Source organism: Haliotis rubra, unplaced genomic scaffold (assembly GCF_003918875.1).
Source record: "Haliotis rubra isolate DU_JTF1 unplaced genomic scaffold, ASM391887v1 Scf867, whole genome shotgun sequence".
NCBI lineage: Eukaryota > Metazoa > Mollusca > Gastropoda > Lepetellida > Haliotidae > Haliotis > Haliotis rubra.
Genome location: NW_025767598.1, coordinates 108,926 through 128,575, shown reverse-complemented (window position 1 = coordinate 128,575; position 19,650 = coordinate 108,926). Strand labels below are relative to the sequence as shown.

At 42.6% G+C, this 19,650-nt stretch overlaps 1 protein-coding gene across 1 annotated transcript in view; it reads right to left on the bottom strand.

Moving 5' to 3' along the window:
• Nucleotides 1–10,435: 10,435 nt before the first annotated feature.
• The window catches only part of LOC124263051 (potassium voltage-gated channel protein Shaw-like), a 28,386-nt gene continuing 19,171 nt past the window's right edge, over nucleotides 10,436–19,650 (bottom strand). The window contains exon 2 of the mRNA XM_046697667.1: nucleotides 10,436–12,817. Within this exon, the coding sequence (XP_046553623.1) occupies nucleotides 11,867–12,817 (951 nt within the window). The 3' untranslated portion in view covers nucleotides 10,436–11,866. The remainder of the gene's footprint in view (nucleotides 12,818–19,650) is intronic.

Sequence of the window (19,650 nt, the reverse complement as noted above, 5' to 3'; positions counted from 1 at the left end):
CACAGGTCGAAGAATCTGATCCCTGTAGCCCACACCAGTTAAGTTGCCCTGAACAATCACCAAAAGGAGTTCTTTGGCGTGCAGTTATTCCACCCCAAATCATCACGGAACCACCACCAAAGCGATTCCTCTCCAAGACACAGGCCTGTGCATAACTTTCTCCCACGCGTCTGTAGGCACGTTGACGTCCATCACTATGGGAAATGTTAAACCTGGACTCATCTGTAAAAACAACATTTCTCCACCAAAACAAGGGTCTGCGGACATGATTTCGGCACCACATTCGGCGAGCTTGTCGATGAGGTTGTGTCAGGATAGGCCGTATGGCGGGACGTCGTGGTCTGATCCCGTGATGACGTAAACGTTGTCGAACTGTGTTGGGGTGGATACGGCGAAGTCCTGGGATGGTTCGGGCAGTCATCACTGCAGTCTGAAACCTGTGGCGAAGATGGCTCAACCTTATCCATCTGTCCTGTCTTGGCGTTGTTACACGTGGACTTCCAGAACGTGGCCGATCGATGACGTCATTTGTTTTCTGGTAGCGTCTCACCAGTGCAGAAATGGTGTTCCGGTGGCAGTGGAAATGTGCAGCCACTTGTCGTTGACACATTCCCCCACGGACCATCCCAATGGCCTCATGACGTTGTGCAGACGTGAGCCTTGGCATGCTATGCGTTTCAATAGCCGTTTAACTTGTTGAAGGATCGCAAGGGCAGGGGTTGAGCTTTCCAAAGTGACAGTATTGTGTCACATTCATTTGCTCTGTTTCTCTTTCCCGGAATGCACGTGCAATCAACGTTTTGCACGTCTCAAGGACGAAGCCACCGACGTCACGGAACGTGGCACGTGCATGCATGTTGGATACATGTCACTTATCTCTGGGTTTAAATCCTTATGTGTCTACACAGGTTTGATAAATTTAGATTTTAAATTTTTCTATGCACAGTTTCTTTATGTGCCTAGTATATATACCACAAAAATAGAATCGAATCGAACCTCTAATATTTAATTATATATACCACGAAAATCGAATATCCAGGTGAACAAAGTTCAAGAACAGACCGAAATACAAGAGCAGTAATCCCTGTAATTACCGTAATCCCTGTAATCCCCGGACTTTTCTCTGTTGAGCTGGATGCGAATATCCCAGTAAGACTGCCAAGCACGGTTAGAAGTCACTCTTATGAACAGCTTCCATCCAGAGGGGGTCGTCAAGAAGATTGAGACAGTTGACAGTGCGGTGGTAGCCCAGACGGATTTGGATCCACCAAGAATTAAATAGAATATACAAACAGTCAGAGATCAGAGTCGTTCAGCTGAGGCACCCCGAGGTAATAATCACCTGTGGTAACACAACATTGTTCTGTATGTAACAGGTAACACTCGTCTGTGGGTAACAGGTAACATCGTCTGTGGGTAACAGATAACGCTCGTCTGTGTGTGGCAAGTAACACTCGTATGTGGGTAACATGTAACACTCGCCTGTTGGTAACATGTAACACTCGTCTGTGGGTAACAGGTAACACTCATCTGTGTGAAGCAGGTAACACTCGCCTGTTGGTAACATGTAACACTCGTCTGTGGGTAACAGGTAACATCGTCTGTGGATAACAGGTAACGCTCGTCTGTGTTTGGCAAGTAACACTCGTATGTGGGTAACATGTAACACTCGTCTGTGGGTAACATGTAACACTCGTCTGTGGGTAACAGGTAACACTCATCTGTGTAAAGCAGGTAACACTCGTCTGTGGGTAACATGTAACATCGTCTGTGGGTAACATGTAACACTCGTCTGTGGGTAACAGGTAACACTGGTCTGTGTGAAGCGGGTAACACTGGTCTGTGTGAAGCAGGTAACACTGGTCTGTGTGTGGCAGGTAACACTCGTCAGTGGGTAACAGGTAACACTCGTCTGTGGGTAACAGGTAACACTCCTCTGTGTGTAGCAGGTAACACTCATCTGTATGTGGCATGTAACACTCATCTCTGTGAAGCATCTAACCCTCGTCTGTGTGTGGCAGTTAACATTCTTTCGTCTGTGGCAGGTAACACTGGTCTGTGGGTAACAGGTAACACTTGTCTGTGGGTAACAGGTAACACTGGTCTGTGTGAAGCAGGTAACACTCGGATGTGTGAAGCAGGTAACACTGGTCTGTGTGAAGCAGGTAACACTCGTCTGTGTGGAAGCAGGTAACACTGGTCTGTGTGAAGCAGGTAACACTGGTCTGTGTGAAGCAGGTAACACTGGTCTGTGTGAAGCAGGTAACACTGGTCTGTGTCTGTCTGTGTGTAGCAGGTAACACTCGTCTGTGTGAAGCAGGTAACACTGGTCTGTGTGAAGCAGGTAACACTCGTCTGTGTGAAGCAGGTAACACTGGTCTGTGTGAAGCAGGTAACACTGGTCTGTGTGGAGCAGGTAACACTTGTCTGTGTGAAGCAGGTAACACTGGTCTGTGTGGAGCAGGTAACACTCGTCTGTGTGAAGCAGGTAACACTCGACTGTGTGAAGCAGGTAACACTCGACTGTGTGAAGCAGGTAACACTGGTCTGTGTGGAGCAGGTAACACTTGTCTGTGTGAAGCAGGTAACACTGGTCTGTGTGGAGCAGGTAACACTCGTCTGTGTGAAGCAGGTAACACTCGACTGTGTGAAGCAGGTAACACTCGTCTGTGTGAAGCAGGTAACACTGGTCTGTGTGGAGCAGGTAACACTCGTCTGTGTGAAGCAGGTAACACTCGTCTGTGTGAAGCAGGTAACACTTGTCTGTGTGAAGCAGGTAACACTGGTCTGTGTGAAGCAGGTAACACTGGTCTGTGTGAAGCAGGTAACACTCGTCTGTGTGAAGCAGGTAACACTGAAGCAGGTAACACTTGTCTGTGTGAAGCAGGTAACACTGGTCTGTGTAAAGCAGGTAACACTGGTCTGTGTGAAGCAGGTAACACTTGTCTGTGTGTAAAGCAGGTAACACTGGTCTGTGTGAAGCAGGTAACACTTGTCTGTGTGAAGCAGGTAACACTGGTCTGTGTGAAGCAGGTAATACTTGTCTGTGTGGAGCAGGTAACACTCATCTGTGTGGAGCAGGTAACACTCGTCTGTGTGGAGCAGGTAACACTCGTCTGTGTGAAGCAGGTAACACTCGACTGTGTGAAGCAGGTCACACTGGTCTGTGGGTAACAGGTAACACTGGTCTGTGTGAAGCAGGTAACACTGGTTTGTGGGTAACAGGTAACACTGGTCTGTGTGAAGCAGGTAACACTCGTCTGTGTGTAGCAAGTAATTTGTACTCGTCTGTGTGTAGAAGGTAACACTCATCTGTGTGTAGCAAGTAATTTGTACTCGTCTGTGTGTGTCAGGTAACACTCGGCTGTATGTGGCAGGTAACACTCGGCTGTGGGTAGCACGTAACAGTCGTCTGTGGGTAACACGTAACACTCATCTTTGGTAACGTTCATCTGTGGGCAACAGGTAACTCTTGTGTGTGGCTACCACCAGTGGTCATGTTCCGAGGTGCAGGTGGCTCAGATGCAGGTTGAGCCGTGGTAATGTCAGTTCCCAGAAGTCGTTAATTCACAAGCCAACACGAAGGGCAGATGGAAAGAAAACATTTTACACACGCTTCATCTACTTACCCAAGAACCAACGTATTGACGAGGCCATGCATGCCCACGTAAAATACTACTCAATCATGGTTTAGCGTCGATCGTGTTGTGAAGAGGGACATCTATTTGTATCGGAAGATCAGCCATCAGTCAGGGAGTTTTGATACGTTATCCCAACATATTCCGCCCACGTATAAGCCTTTCTGGCATCGTTAGGTAAGTAGACGCGGCATTGCCTTTTAGTGCCGCATCTACTTAACTCACTTGAAACCTTCACTGGCATGTGAACCTGGATAAATGGATTTGCTTTATTTTATCATTCTGCTACCCACTTGTCTCCTTGACTTCAATGACAGTTTTCAATGTAATCCGTCTAACCTCTCCGGAGAGTGTATGCAGTACAGATGTCTGCTTCTCCATCATTTGACAAATTGACAAAGTTAACAGTCTAGACTCGAGGCCGTATATTTTCAAGCAATGGTGAGTTTTAATTTTAATTTTGACCTTGGTACACCTGTACCACCCACACGTGGGAAGGGGATGTTACCCCGGCTCACCCTACACCTGTACCACCCACACGTGGGAAGGGGACATTACCCCGGCTCACCCAATACCTGTACCACCCCATACGTGGGAAGGGACGTTACCCGGTACACCTGTACCCACACGTGGGAAGGGGATGTTACCCCGGCTCACCCTACACCTGTACCATACCTGGCTCACCCCTGTACCACCCACGTGGGAAGGGGGGACCCCGTTACACCTGTACCGGCCCCTGTACCACCCACGTGGGAAGGGACGTTACTCTGGCTCACCCAATACCTGTACCACCCACACGTGGGAGGGGACGTTATCCGGACACCTGTTGGGAAGGGACGTTACCCGGCTCACCCTACACCTGTACTACCCACACGTGGGAAGGGGATGTTACCCCGGCTCACCCTACACCTGTACCAACCCCTGTACCACCCACACGTGGGAAGGGGACGTTACTCCGGCTCACCCAATACCTGTACTACCCACACGTGGGAAGGGGACGTTACCCCGGCTCACCCTACACCTGTACCGCCCCCTGAACATGACTTTGTCCCGACTCAGACCACACCTTAACATTTGTTTTGATAGTTGTATGCATATTTAAAAAAACCAACACGTTGACGGAATATATATGTACTATTGAGCATTGACCAGTGTAGCTGGGTTAACCATCATAAGTTCTCAAGACATACGATGCTTCCCAGAACCCGGGTAGAGACACGTTTTCGCTCAAAAAATGGAAATCATTCGTTTTGTCGCAATATAACAAAACATGTCAGTATTTTCCAAGAGTACATTAATTGAAATGCTGGTTCAAGACAATGAACAATGGACATTCCAGAGACACAACAAAAACAATATAATCTCGTCACAGTCAACACAGATGAGGGAGAGTCTAGGGTGTCCTACAAGGAAATACTCTATTGGTTAAGCTATTACATTACACTTTGTGGCTTCAGATGATGCCCTTGCTTTGTGATTTTCGTGATCTCGTGGTAAGAGTTACTAGCGGACTGAACTTTTCCATAGCAACAATATATTTCATCCATCTTCGGTCGACATTAAAGACAGGTATCAAAGATGTTGAAGGGGCTAATTTAGGGACATGTTGGGACTTACGTTTAGTATACTTAATGTCAAAACACAAATGATTGGGAAGAGGAGATGGCTGTTACATGGCCACCTCCTATATACGCTCGTGTTGTCTCATTTGATTGAGAGAAAGGGAGACGTGTAGGTACAAATACAGATGAAGCTTAAGGATTAAGATCACAGTTAAAGAAAATCAGTTACTCTAATGATGTACAAGATCAAATAAATAATACACAATTGATTTAAGGATACTCAGTTTCGCTTTCCTTGAATATTGTATTAGTGGAAATCGTGTGTGCAGTATATATTGAAGAAATCACTTCGTGTGGTATCGTAATAAACAGATAAATACAAAATGTTTACTGTTTTCAGCTGGCCATTGTAAGTACAATGCACTGAATCAGATCTTATCTCCAGTTACTTTGTCTTTTCTAATGTAAGGATAATTTTCACTGAACATTTTTATTAGAAAATGTTTTTTTTTTCTATGATTTTATAGTTGAAAGTTGGGGCGGTGGAGTAACCTAGTGGTTAAAGCGTTCGCTCGTCACGCCGAAGACCCGAGTTCGATTCCCCACATGGGTACAATGTGTGAAGCCAATTTCTGGTGTCCCTCCGCCGTGATGTTGCTGGAATATGGTTAAAAACGGCGTAAAACTGAACACACTCACTCACTAGCCGAAACTTGGACGGGTTCGTAGAGAGTTTCTATGCAGTCCTATGGATACTGCAGGTTTGTGGTTGTAATCGCTGGACTATAATTGTTTACGCCTTGTATTGCATGGAGCGAGATCAGAATGAAATGAGCGGTACCGTTAGGCTTGAACATTAAATAATGCGTTCACCTAGTGCGTTTAGCTACAGGGGCAGACCAGCATACCAGCAAAGTCTTCTTTTCAAACTTAAATTTAGATATTGTGCAAGGTTTACATGAGAAATTCATAAGTTACGACACTTGTCTCCATTAGATACCGTTTATATTGGAACGTGTGTACTTCAAAACGCATTTAGCCATCGACTGACAGGTTATAAAGGTTTTGTAATAAACTCGTTCAAAAAGAAACGCCATGCAACGGGGACTTGTAAAGTGTTCTGTACTTAATATATACGTAAGTGTGACACTTTCAGTTATATGTAATCAGATGTAATATATTTTTGCCAACAGAATGTGAACCGGTAACATCACTTGCTTGAAAATAATAAGGAAATCAGTAAGTTCATGGTCCTGGGATGACGGAGTTACCGTTCTTGAAAGTTGTCTCCCGTAGTTCGTCTGCCGAGCAAACCAAAACAAAACAAGATGCGTGACAACCGCACGTCTTGTGATGTGTTATCGAGTTTGATTTGATTGAGACTGTGGACATAACTATTGAAGATGCTAAAACATACAGAAAAAGGCTTGAAAAAATCACGAGTGATGATGTGAATCTATTTATTATGCAGCATCAAAATGAAAACTAAGAGAAAAGTGGTAGGAATCCACCGAGAAGTTGATATCTGATCAGTCAGATCAGTCAGTGTAGAAAGTCTTCTTGTCTGTGAGGCGGAATGATAGTTGGAAGTACTAGCCATAATCACGTAGAAGAAGTCATTCATCAAATCAACGTTATCTGAGAAAAAAAACCCTATTGCATACTATGGCATAAACAGCATGGTAGATACCGGCTTGAATCCTAAGTAACATTCAAATCGAAATGTAAGTTTCTAAGATCAGAGGGCAACATATCGCAGGCAAGTGATGCGGTAGCTGACATGGATGACAACACGTATGCTCCTGAAACTCACACAGAGGGTTTGGAAAAAATCAGGAGCGAGGATGTGTAACTATTTTCGTCTGAACGCGTGCAACATGTGACTAGGCATTATCCTGCTGCAGTATGGCGCTACGCTCAAGCAGTTATATAAAGGGTAGTAACAAGAGTTATTTCTTCAACAATCATTGTAAACCAAAAGTCACTGTGTTCTTTAATCTGATTGGTTGAAAAACGTGATCAAATGGTATTTGATTCCCGGAAATTCGCTGCGTATTAATACATACAAACATCGCTCACACCATTGTATTGTTACGTCATCAGCTGTGATGACGTCATTAAAATCATATTGTGACGTAAAGTCCGAATGACGTCACAAATGAGCAGCTCCAGATGCTACCATGGGAGACAGACGAAACGGCCGGCTGATGACATTTCACTGCTGTACCCGTACTCGATGTCAATGAGTGCAGACACAAAAACGTGTGTGGACCTTTTGCTTTACTTTTGTGTTTACAATGTCGATAAACATCATGTGTTGGCCAATTTCCGGGTGTTATTGAGTATTTGAAGCACGGGAATATTTCATTTGAAACCTCCGGCTGACGCCGTCGGTTCCAAATGAATTCCCGTGCTTCAAATACTCAATAACGCCCGGAAATTGGCCAACACATGACGTTTATCTCCTAAGTGATGGTACTTGGCGCCATAACATTGCCACTAAACTGACGACGTTTATAATAATAATAATATATAGAGATTTATATAGCGCCAATATCCAGATGTGTCCTGCTCAAAGGCGCTTTCGTATGAGTCTGACAAGGAAAGTGTCACTGGGAATTGTAACATGATTTGAAATGATTTCCTCTGTACTTTTAATGCCCAATGGGATGTTGTTCCAAAGCATAGGACCTGCTTTTGAAAAACATCTGTCTCCAAATGTCTTCGTCCCCGTACACGGCACAATTAGTAGCTGGGCACTACTAGAACGTAGTGAACGGGACGGTTGATGGCACTGGATCAGTTCGTTGATGTACGATGGGCCGATACCGTGAACAGCTTTGTATACAAGCACAAGAATCTTAAATTCTATCCGTTTGACCAGTGCAGCTGCATCAGAACTGGAGTTATATGCTCATATTTGCCAGTTCGAGAGATAACACTAGCAGCTACATTTTGTTCGTTGTTTTGGTAACCCAACCAAGAGAGCATTGCAATAATCCAGACGGGACAACACGTATGCCTGGATGAGTGATGCAGCCACACGTGTGTTTATATACTTCCTTATAAGAGCAATGTTCCTGATATGGAAGTATGCTTGTTTGCAGATTTGACTGATATGGTCTTCAAGTCTCCAATTTTGAAAGCCGGCAGTGAGAGATGTCGCAAATTGGATTTTTGACTGAAAATGAGAAGCTCTGTCTTGTCATCATTAAGCTTCAAAAAGTTGATAGCCATCCACTCACGGATATCAGAAACACATTGAGATGTCACAGCAAAGGACAATTCAACTGATGTGGTCTAAAAGATATGTACAATTGGGTGTCATCTGCATACAGATGGAATTGCAGATTATATTTTCGTATGACATCCCCAAGAGGTGAAGTGTACATTGTGAACAGGATCGGACCAAGGACTGATCCCTGTGGAACTCCGAAGAGCAGTTCTTCTTTCTTTGATCTTGGGCCATCAATGTGAACGGATTGGGGCCGTCCAGAGATATAGGACTCCAAGATATAGCCTTGTCGGTGATAGCAAGTCTCTTTTCCAGTGTATGAAGAAGCACTCTGTGGTCGATGGTATCAAAAGCGGAGGAAAGATCTAATAACACAAGAATGGCAGCTCCATCATTTGCGTTTAGTTACGCAAGCTTCGAAAAACATTCTCTGGCATGCTTGTAGACCCTTGAATGGCCACCAGAGATGTCCAAATGAAACGTGTAAGTATGGTAAGTCGTAGGCGTTTCCCAGCTGTAGACAACGTTGATGTTGTGTTTGAATGAACACTTAAGTGTCTGAGTACCTTGTTTAGCGCCGTGTCCGTTTGCCGCATACATGTCACGTGTTGGAACTGATCTTCAGAAATTCATTCCTGTCGTAAGACTCAACTAACGGAATCGGACTGTCAGGCTAGCTGGCGTGGTTGATGCATGTCATCGTATACCAGTTGCGGAAATCAATGTCAACCTTTGGATTGTCTGGCTACGGAAACGATTTACAGACCGCCGTAATATACCTGGAATGGTACCGAGTGTAATGTAATGATGCGTCAAAGAAAATGAAAGTATTTAACCCTGAAAAATATCAAAAATGTGAACATTGAATAAAGCATGCAAGGTCCGACATATGTAGCATATTTAGGATGCTGTAATATCATTTCTCTGCACCTGTATGTCATAATGTGTGTTTTATTCATTCTAACGAGAACAAACATTTGTGTTGAAATAGAGCTTGTGCTAAAACATTATTTCATTTTTCTTAAATTACCTGGATATTCACATTGGTTAATGTTAAAATATGTCAACGATGTATAAATTGACGTGTTTGGGAGTGTTTTCCAGTGTGTTAGATAAAAGAGGGGTTGTCAGCCTCAATATGATCTCCTTGCGGTACAACCCTGTTTCAAAGACTGGCATTGAGTGTGACGCTGTGACTAAACAAGCGCTAAGGATCCATCTCCTTTCGATTCTCAGGGGTTTGTTCTTTTTTCAACCGCAGAAAGCTGTGACACACATGCAAGTCGCCATGCTCCTGTAGCACGAGATCTATCTACGCATGTTCATTTGGATTCATAATATATTCTCAAAGGGCGATATTCTGCACCTTTCAAATTGAAAGTAAAGCAAGATTTATGTATGTCAACTTCTTTATTGTGAATAACACGACGTTTCGGAGTATATCCTTGCTCCTTCATCAGCTGCTGAAGCATACAGTCCGTCGTGTTATTCACACAATGACATCCATAAATCTTGCTTTTCTTATGCAATTCACTTCTAGATGTCCTGAAATTGTGTTTTGACAGATCTTGTGACAATTTTATTCGTTGATATTTCGTGTATAAATATGTTGCATGCAATAAAAGGAACTGGAAAAAGTCAATTTATTCTTATTTTTAAATTTGGCGTTTTCAATGTCGCCAGAATCGTAAATCAAGAAATTAATAATAAATCGCCCTATCAAATCGGCCGTTCGCCAATACAATCAGTGACAATGTCAATATATGTTTGTCACCTGAAGGCGTCCAAACCAACTGTCAGCAATACATAAAGCGACCAACAATCGTCAACAAATATTGAAAGTTCTAAATAAAGATTTTGCACTTCCTGCTTCGTTAATATTTATTTATTTATTTATTTATGTATTTATGTATTTATTTATGTATTTATTTTTATTTATTTTGTATTTATTTATGTATTTATGTATTTATGTATTTATGTATTTATGTATTTATGTATTTATTTATTTATTTATTTATTTATTTGATATTATGTACGTCGTTTTTAACACAAAGCATAAACTAATCTTTTTGTAGATCATGGGTGGAGTGATGGCAAGACAAGCATCTTTGAATCTGCTATCAAGTTTGAAAATGGAATGTACTCTAACAAACACCTCGAATAATATATTCGAATAAACACGTAAAACACCACTGATAACGTTTGACACTTAATGTATAAAACACGAGAAGTAAACTAAAATTAACACACAAAATGGTATGTCCTTTGGGATTAATTTTAATTCACCTTTTTCAGATAACGTTATCACTTAACAATGTGTTGGCAAACATATTTACCCAGAGTTTACGTCAGTGTTATTGTACCCTCCATGTCAACCTGCAGGCGAGTACCCAGATACAATTGCACGCAGCAGATGTGCACCTGTTATCTGATTGGTTTATCAAATGTATATGGTCATCGTCCAGTACAATTTGAAATGTTTATGATTTACTATGAAAATAATTCAGATGAATATATATACATATGAAATGAATTTATATAAGTATATAATGAATGTTACTTTTTTATCCCCATAGGTAACTTAGTGATTATACTTAGCATTAAACAGAAGCATGTGATTGTTGCGATATGACATATTGTTGTTTGTGCACGAAGTGCCCGCAGCCAGGCTTCTGATGCATCTATCTACCTACAAGCTGTGTCATTGTCTTGGCGGACCCTAGATCTCAAGGGTCTGTTCCTATTGTTAAGGCATAACGTCTTCGTAGAATACCGTTCCGCACCATCAAAGTATTCATTAAATAAAGTGAAAGTTTAAGTGCGTTAGCTGAATGTTATTGGATCACGTTTCCATGTATGAATCGTCGTGTGTAGATCAAAAGGCACGGTGAGCATCTGCGTAGTTGGCTATGTTCCACGTGGTATACATTCTGTGTCTGAGGCAGCTAGAAGATAGGTGGGACGACTCACTGCCTCCATTGTCTCTGATAACGTTGTGTATCTTGATGTGTTGCTGAGAGACATCTAACTATGGACACACCATGCCGTAGTTAAACAATAGTCTTGTCTGTCTATGTGTATCGCATCCAGGAGCGGACCCAGGATTGGGGGTGCACATATATGTTGAAGTCCAAAGGTTAGGGGGAAATGCTCCTCAGGGAATGCACCCCCAGCCCCCACCCCCCTCTGGATCCACCCCTGGTATCCATGTTAGTTATATTGGATATAGAACAACCACGCCGATATGATGCTATGACTGATATACCATTTGATACGCGTCACCTCTATGTTGTAATTTGAATAACGCCTGAGGTCAGTGGTCGGCACAATTTAAATTTTGGTTAATACTCAGACACAAGACTGTTACCAGTTTGTCTTCTTTATTTCACACTTTGCTGTATAATTATGAAATCCCGTTCACGAAAATTGTTTCACAACTTTGTGTGTTTTTCACTGATAGGCTGCACCTGATTGTGCGGAATTCCATTATGTTTTGTCAGTCCATTTGTTTTGAAGTCACTTTCATCAAAGTCCTCCAGCTCTGTGCAGTCTGGGACCAGAAACCCTTTGTTGGTCTCGGCTTTCTTCCTCAGCAGCTTCAGACGCCGTATTCGCTGGTCTCGAGCGGCCAGATTCACGTGATATGCCGTGAAGTTGGAGGCGATGATGGCCACTGGCATGGCCAGGAGAAGAATGCCAGACAGGGAACAGAGGACTCCAACGATGTAGCCCGGGGCTGAACGGGGATGGTAGTCTCCGTACCCGACTGTTGTCATGGTAACGACTGCCCACCATATCGCAATTGGAATGTTGTCAAACGTATCAACACCCATAGCAATCTCCACAAAATATATCACTGTTGCGAATATTACAACCGCTATAGTAAGTCCTACACACAGTAACATTAACTGCCCAAAGCTAGCCCGGAATGTAAGAAGAAGGATTTTCATCATAGCATATTGCCTGACGAAATGAAACAGTCTAAGCACATTAAGCACAAACAGAGCTTTAAGCACATGGTCCGTGAGTCGAAGAACCTCCGTGTGTCCGAGCAGGTTGCCCCCAAACTCCAGCAGGAACGCCAGCCACATGATGAGATCCAGCAGCAGGTCCACAATGTTCAACCAGTCGCTCACAAACGCTTTCTTTGAAGGTGAAGTCAGAAAGCGGGCAATCATGTCCATACTGAAGAAGGCAAGACACACGATCTCCGTGTAGTTGATCCACACAGCCGTGTCCGTGCTGAGAATCAGATCCAGCTTCTTGATCGTCCTGTTGCCCTTGGTCAGTTCCGGTAGCCCAAGCCGCAGTGACGGGATGGTCCCGAGCATCACAGCCACCGTGATGACCACTACCATCGTCATTTTTGCGGCGTTCCATAGCTTTAGAAGAAGACAAAACACTTGAATACAGTACGTGGGACAGGACGTTTGGCAAAACAACATTTGTCGTGTGTATGTTTGTGTGAGAGCAGGCTTTGACGTGTGGAGGTGTAAGGAAGAAGATGCAGCTGTGATAGTGTGACGATGGGCATGCTAGGCCTAATTGGTGATAGTATAAGAAAGTAGATGGATCCGTGAAAATGTGCGCGTATGCTGTTGGTGTTTGTGTGAGAGCATGGAGGGATGTGTGAAGCTGTACGCGAAGGATGCATAGACAGATGGGGTTCAGGGCCGCTAGAGTGAAGATAAGTTGAGTAGGTAGTTAGATGGGATTCTGGCAAGATCGGTAGTGTGAAGATGTGTAAATAGGGTTGGGAGTTAGATGGGATTCTGGCGCGGTCGGTAGTGTGAAGATGTGTAAATAGGGTTGGGAGTTAGATGGGATTCTGGCACGGTCGGTAGTGTGAAGATGTGTAAATAGGGTTGGGAGTTAGATGGATTCTCTGGCGCGGTCGGTAGTGTGAAGATGTGTAAATAGGGTGGGAGTTAGATGGGATTCTGGCGAGGTCGGTAGTGTGAAGATGTGTAAATAGGGTTGGGAGTTAGATGGGATTCTGGCAAGGTCGGTAGTGTGAAGATGTGTAAATAGGGTTGGGAGTTAGATGGGATTCTGGCAAGGTCGGTAGTGTGAAGATGTGTAAATAGGGTTGGGAGTTAGATGGGATTCTGGCGCGGTCGGTAGTGTGAAGATGTATAAATAGGGTTGGGAGTTAGATGGGATTCTAGCGCGGTCGGTAATTGTGAATATGTGCAAGTAAGGTCCAGGTTTCAGCGAGGCCCAGGATGTTGTGTTGTGAGGGCTGAGCCGGATGGTTGCGATGATGGGACTGGGACGTTACGATGGTGGGAAGGTCCTGCTGTGTGATGGCGAAGAACAGGGTCGGATGTGTGTATGCGGGCAGATATTATGGTTTGCTGGATCGACAACTGCATGATTGTAAATGATATATGAGGGTAGGGGTGGGGTAAGGGGGTGTTGTAAGGGAGTGGCTGGGAAGTGTGTGTGATTGGCAGTGAGGCGAGAAGAGGGTGTATGATCATGTGTGGGCAGAAGCCAGGTTCGCCTATGTGTGATAGTGTGGAGGCCTCGCGAATGCAGCTTCATCTATGCTTTGATGGCAACAGTACTGGGCAATGTGAATGATGGTGTGAATGCATGTTCGTGTGATTTGATGGGGACAATACTGATGCCTGTTTGATGGTGTGTGCATTGATGGTAACGTTTCTGGATTGTGTGTGTGTGTGATATTGGCAGTACTGGGTCGTGTGTGTAATAGTGACAATACTGGGTCGTGTGTGTGGTGGTGACAATACTGAGTCGTGTGTGTGGTAGTGACAATACTGGGCCGTGTGTGTGATAGTGACAGTACTGGGTCGTGTGTGTGATGGTGACAGTACTGGGACGTGTGTGTGATGGTGACAATACTGGGTCGTGTGTATGATAGTGACAGTACTGGGTCGTGTGTGTGATGGTGACAATACTGGGTCGTGTGTGTGATGGTGACAGTGCTTTGGTCGTATGTGATGGTAACAGTACTGGGTCATGTGAGTGCGTGCCTCTCCAATTGATACCAGATATTCATAACGGTCACAGCTGTAGCTTCTACACAAAAACCCATAGTACACAACATAGAGAGGTAGAGGTTATAGGTTACAGCTGTAGTTTCTACATATTAAACAATGGTACACAACATGGAGAGGTAGAGGTTATAGGTTACAGCTGTAGTTTCTACATACAAAACAATGGTACACAACATGGAGAGGTAGAGGTTCTAGGTTACAGCTGTAGTTTCAACATATTAAACAATGGTACACAACATGGAGAGGTAGAGGTTATAGGTTACAGCTGTAGTTTCTACATACAAAACAATGGTACACAACATGGAGAGGTAGAGGTTATAGTTACACATATATAAAACAATGGTGCACAATATGGAGAGGTAGGTTATAGGTTTTACACATAGGTTAGGTAACACTGTAGTTTCAACATATAAACAATGGTACACAACACAGTAGGTAGAGGTTATAGGTTTAGTTTTCTACATTAAACAAAACAACATGGAGAGGTAGAGGTTATAGGTTACATGGTACACAACATGGAGAGGTAGAGGTTATAGGTTACAGCTGTAGTTTCTACATATTAAACAATGGTACACAACAGGTAGAGGTTATAGGTTACAGAGAGGTAGAGGTTATAGGTTACAGCTAGTTTCTACATACAAAACAATGGTACACAACATTAGAGGTTATAGGTTACAGCTGCAGTTTCTACATATTAAACAATGGTACACAACATGGAGAGGTAGAGGTTATAGGTTACAGCTGTAGTTTCTACATATTAAACAATGGTACACAACATGGAGAGGTAGAGGTTATAGGTTACAGCTGTAGTTTCTACATACAAAACAATGGTACACAACATGGAGAGGTAGAGGTTATAGGTTACAGCTGTAGTTTCTACATATTAAACAATGGTACACAACATGGAGAGGTAGAGGTTATAGGTTACAGCTGTAGTTTCTACATATTAAACAATGGTACACAACATAGGGAGAGGTAGAGGTTATACACAACAGCTGCTAGTTTTCTACATACAAAACAATGGTACACAACATGGAGAGGTAGAGGTTATAGGTTACAGCTGTAGTTTCTACATATTAAACAATGGTACACAACATGGAGAGGTAGAGGTTATAGGTTACAGCTGCAGTTTCTACATATTAAACAATGGTACACAACATGGAGAGGTAGAGGTTATAGGTTACAGCTGCAGTTTCTACATATTAAACAATGGTACACAACATGGAGAGGTAGAGGTTATAGGTTATTAAAACAACAGTTATAGGTTACAGCTGTAGTTTCTACATATTAAACAATGGTACACAACATGGAGAGGTAGAGGTTATAGGTTACAGCTGCAGTTTCTACATATTACATAGGTAGAGGTTATAGGTTACAGCTGCAGTTTTACAAAACAATGGTACACAACATGGAGAGGTAAAGTTTATAGATTACAGCTGTAGTACATACAAAACAATGGTACACAACATGGAGAGGTAAAGTTTATAGAGTACATCTGTAGTTTCTACATACAAAACAATGGTACACAACACAGAGAGGTAGAGGTTATAGGTTACAGCTGCAGTTTCTACATATTAAACAATGGTACACAACATGGAGAGGTAGAGGTTATAGGTTACAGCTGTAGTTTCTACATATTAAACAATGGTACACAACATGGAGAGGTAGAGGTTATAGGTTACAGCTGTAGTTTCTACATATTAAACAATGGTACACAACATGGAGAGGTAGAGGATATAGGTTACAGCTGTAGTTTCTACATATTAAACAATGGTACACAACATGTAGAGATAAGGGGAAACAAGTCAATAGTCCAGAAAGAATGATTTTATTTAACATGCAGGGAGAGTTCCATAGAAAAACCGTGACGTAAAGGGTATTACGTTTGTTGAAAGGGTGACTAAATGGTACAAGCATTAGGAGAAAAATGTACCTTTTGTAGTACAATTCACAATGAAAAGGAAGACACAATTAACGTTTCTCATACAACATTGCTATTGATCTCCGCGAAATTGGATTTCTGTATACTTTCCGTGAAAGAGATTCCGTCCTATCTACAAGATCGCATTATCATTCATGACAATCGCAGTTTACCTTGATAAAACCTTGGTGAATAAGAATCCTCCCACGTTCTACACTGGCTATTGTCAGATGGCCGAGAAGTCCCGATGGCACCATCAAATAAAAGTAATTATTTCAATGTCAAGCCGGACCCCGTCATCATATTGATGGATATGAGTTAGTTTTCTAGGCGGCAAACAGACCTGGTGATTGTCTTAAAAGAAATACTGGCGTTCACCGACTAAAGTACTGTCGGAAATTAAAAAAAAAGTTTTTAGGTGTTACTCTGTATCCCTAAAGGTTACACAACTGCAAGTAGCATATGTTGAAATAACCAACTCGGCCTAACTGGGCGTTCAGTGGGATGTGTAATAGGATATCCACAAATGCATGTTTACTGGTAAAATCGGGCAAAACTTAGAAAAAGTACGAATAGCTGCTAAAAATAATAGATCAGACTATAGATGGCAATTAGGTCGCTCAGCCAGGTATGACGACGGTCCGTCGACTCACCTGGCATGAAATGCATGTGCTGCCTACAGGCACAAGGGGTCATCTCAAAGATATTTTATGTTTTTTTCATGTGTATTAAACATGTTTCATATATTGAATATCATCTTACGTGTCTTTCATAAGGTTTATGTTGAGATATCAGGCGCGTAGCAAGCCAAATGTTTTCGTGTAAGCCCGATAGGTTGTAAAGCTTTATATTTAGATAGTATTGAGGGCTATCCCAAACTGTTTGGCAGCAATCATGTGTAAGCCCGGGGCTTTTTTTATAATGGTAACTACGCCCCTGGATATGTAAACGAATATAATACCCATAGAAAAGCTTAAATCTACTATCGTATTAAATGTCTCAAAATATATAGGTGGCAAGACCACCCCAAGATCGACAGGACTGGATATTATTTGTTAATTGTTAAGACATGCCGTGTACTTCCCCCTGTTTAATTCTTCTAAAGGATTATCTTATCTTAGCTGATATCTCTATCCCCCAGTACGACCCCAACCATCGTCTGTGAAACTCGTCCTGGTTTTGCTTTTGAGACGACCCCTCCAAACTGTTTCTTTTTATAGTGATATTGAGGCTCCATGGTAGCTACATCCTTAATAATTTCAGTATTAAAGTTAGTATTTTTTACGTCAGCTATCGTTTGTAATGAAGCTAAGTCTAGTTTCAAAATAGGCATTTAAAAAGTGTCCTTTGAAATACAATATCATCGCACACTAATTTGCATAAAGTGATGGTCTGTTCCAAATAAGTCGCTTTGGACTTATAACCGCATTGCTCATTTCTGCACTAATCTCTCCTCAGTAAAGTCCATGTTTCACGTTTCCTATCTCCCTCCCACTGATACTGTATGTAGTTAGGCCGAACTTAGTTTAACAGATATTTCACACTTTCACACATTAACTTCATAAATTGTAGATATAAATGTGAAAAAAACACACGTCTTTTTCTATTTCCGACAAAACTTTAGATGGACCGCCAGCTACAGCGTAGTCGACACCACCCTCGTGCCATCATCATGGATGTAAAAGGAGTTATCGTAACTTTCGTTCCAGTAAGGGGTCTGAAGGCGAACATGAAGACATCTTGCAATGTCGACATCGGACAATCTGAAACGAATCTTTAACTCGTTTCGACCAACCGTGAAACTCAGTAACGAAGGCGTAGCGAAGGGTAGGTTGTCTGACGTACGACAGTCACACATTATGAGCACAACCCAACTGAGTTTATTTAGGCCAACTATGACGGGTCCTGGCAAAACGTAACAACATTCAAACCCACTCAAAGGTTGATCAACGCAGTCCTTGTTGGAATAACACTAGGGGTATGCACTAGATCACATTCTTGTAGACGGCGTCAGTCTGGCCATCAACCTTTCTGTACCTTTGACTTACTGTACAGATTCAGTCAGATGGGTCAAGGGCTGCCTTCAGAACTCATTTGGATAACAGTGAGTGAGTTTAGTTTTACGCCGCACTCAGCAATATTCCAGCTATGTGGCAGCGGTCTGTAAATAATTGAGTCTGGACCAGACAATCCAGTGATCAACAGCATGAACATAGATCTACGCAATTGGGATACGATTTCACGTGTCAACCAAGATCCCGTTAGTCGCCTCTTACGACAAGTATGGGTTACTGAAGATCAATTCTAACCAGGATCTTCACGAGTCCATTTGGATAACAAAAAATACATCTGGATTCAAATTCCCAAACCTTTAAGTCCTAATTGCGTTTCATAACTATGTGCTAGTCCATCCATGTCTTAATTGCTTCAGTCAATAACTCAAAGTACAGCAATAAAGTCTCAATAAAGCAAAGCAACAGCACCATGTTGAAACAAACTCGACACCTGGGCGCAGGTGTTGTGTAATTACCTCAGGCAATTGGCTGTTACATAAATGCACGACAATACGCATACTATCTCTTTGTCATCATCACCTGTAAAGTGGCTGTTTAGGCTACTCATTGTCAGGTAGGATAGACAGGTTAGGTAGATTTGTGTTATTTTGTTGCAAGTTATTTGTAGAGCCCTAGGATTCATAGTGATCAAGTATAACCAGAAACATATATTCAGTGCAGTGTAGGACTTGCTGGTAGTGACGCTGTCTAGAAACAAAACAAATCCATCTATACTGAAAGAGCCCAGGTGAGATAATGTCAGATAATGACTTGCTTAATTTGGGACTTTTGTACATTGTATTACCTAGGGCTGGGCGGAATAGGGACATATGGTTCAGGAACTGTGAGAAAGACTGTGTCCAGTTCGTGCAGTTCGACAACTGTTATCTAGCTGTGCCTTCTGTGCTAACTTCGATAACAAATTACTCTTTCAATGAAGGTAGTTCATCATGATGGTTATCTTTATGTGTTGATGTGAAGTTCATTCCTTACTCCCGTTGGTGACGGTGGGGAATCCCATATTGATACACCAATACACGATTACGGGAAAAACATGTCACGGTAGGACATGATCAAATGTAGCGATACACCGTAAACGTAACATAATACAATACACGATAAATGCTACATTGCACACGCTTCACGTCCCGATACACCCTAGACGTAACATAATACAATACACGATAAATGCTACATCGCACACGCTTCACGTCCCG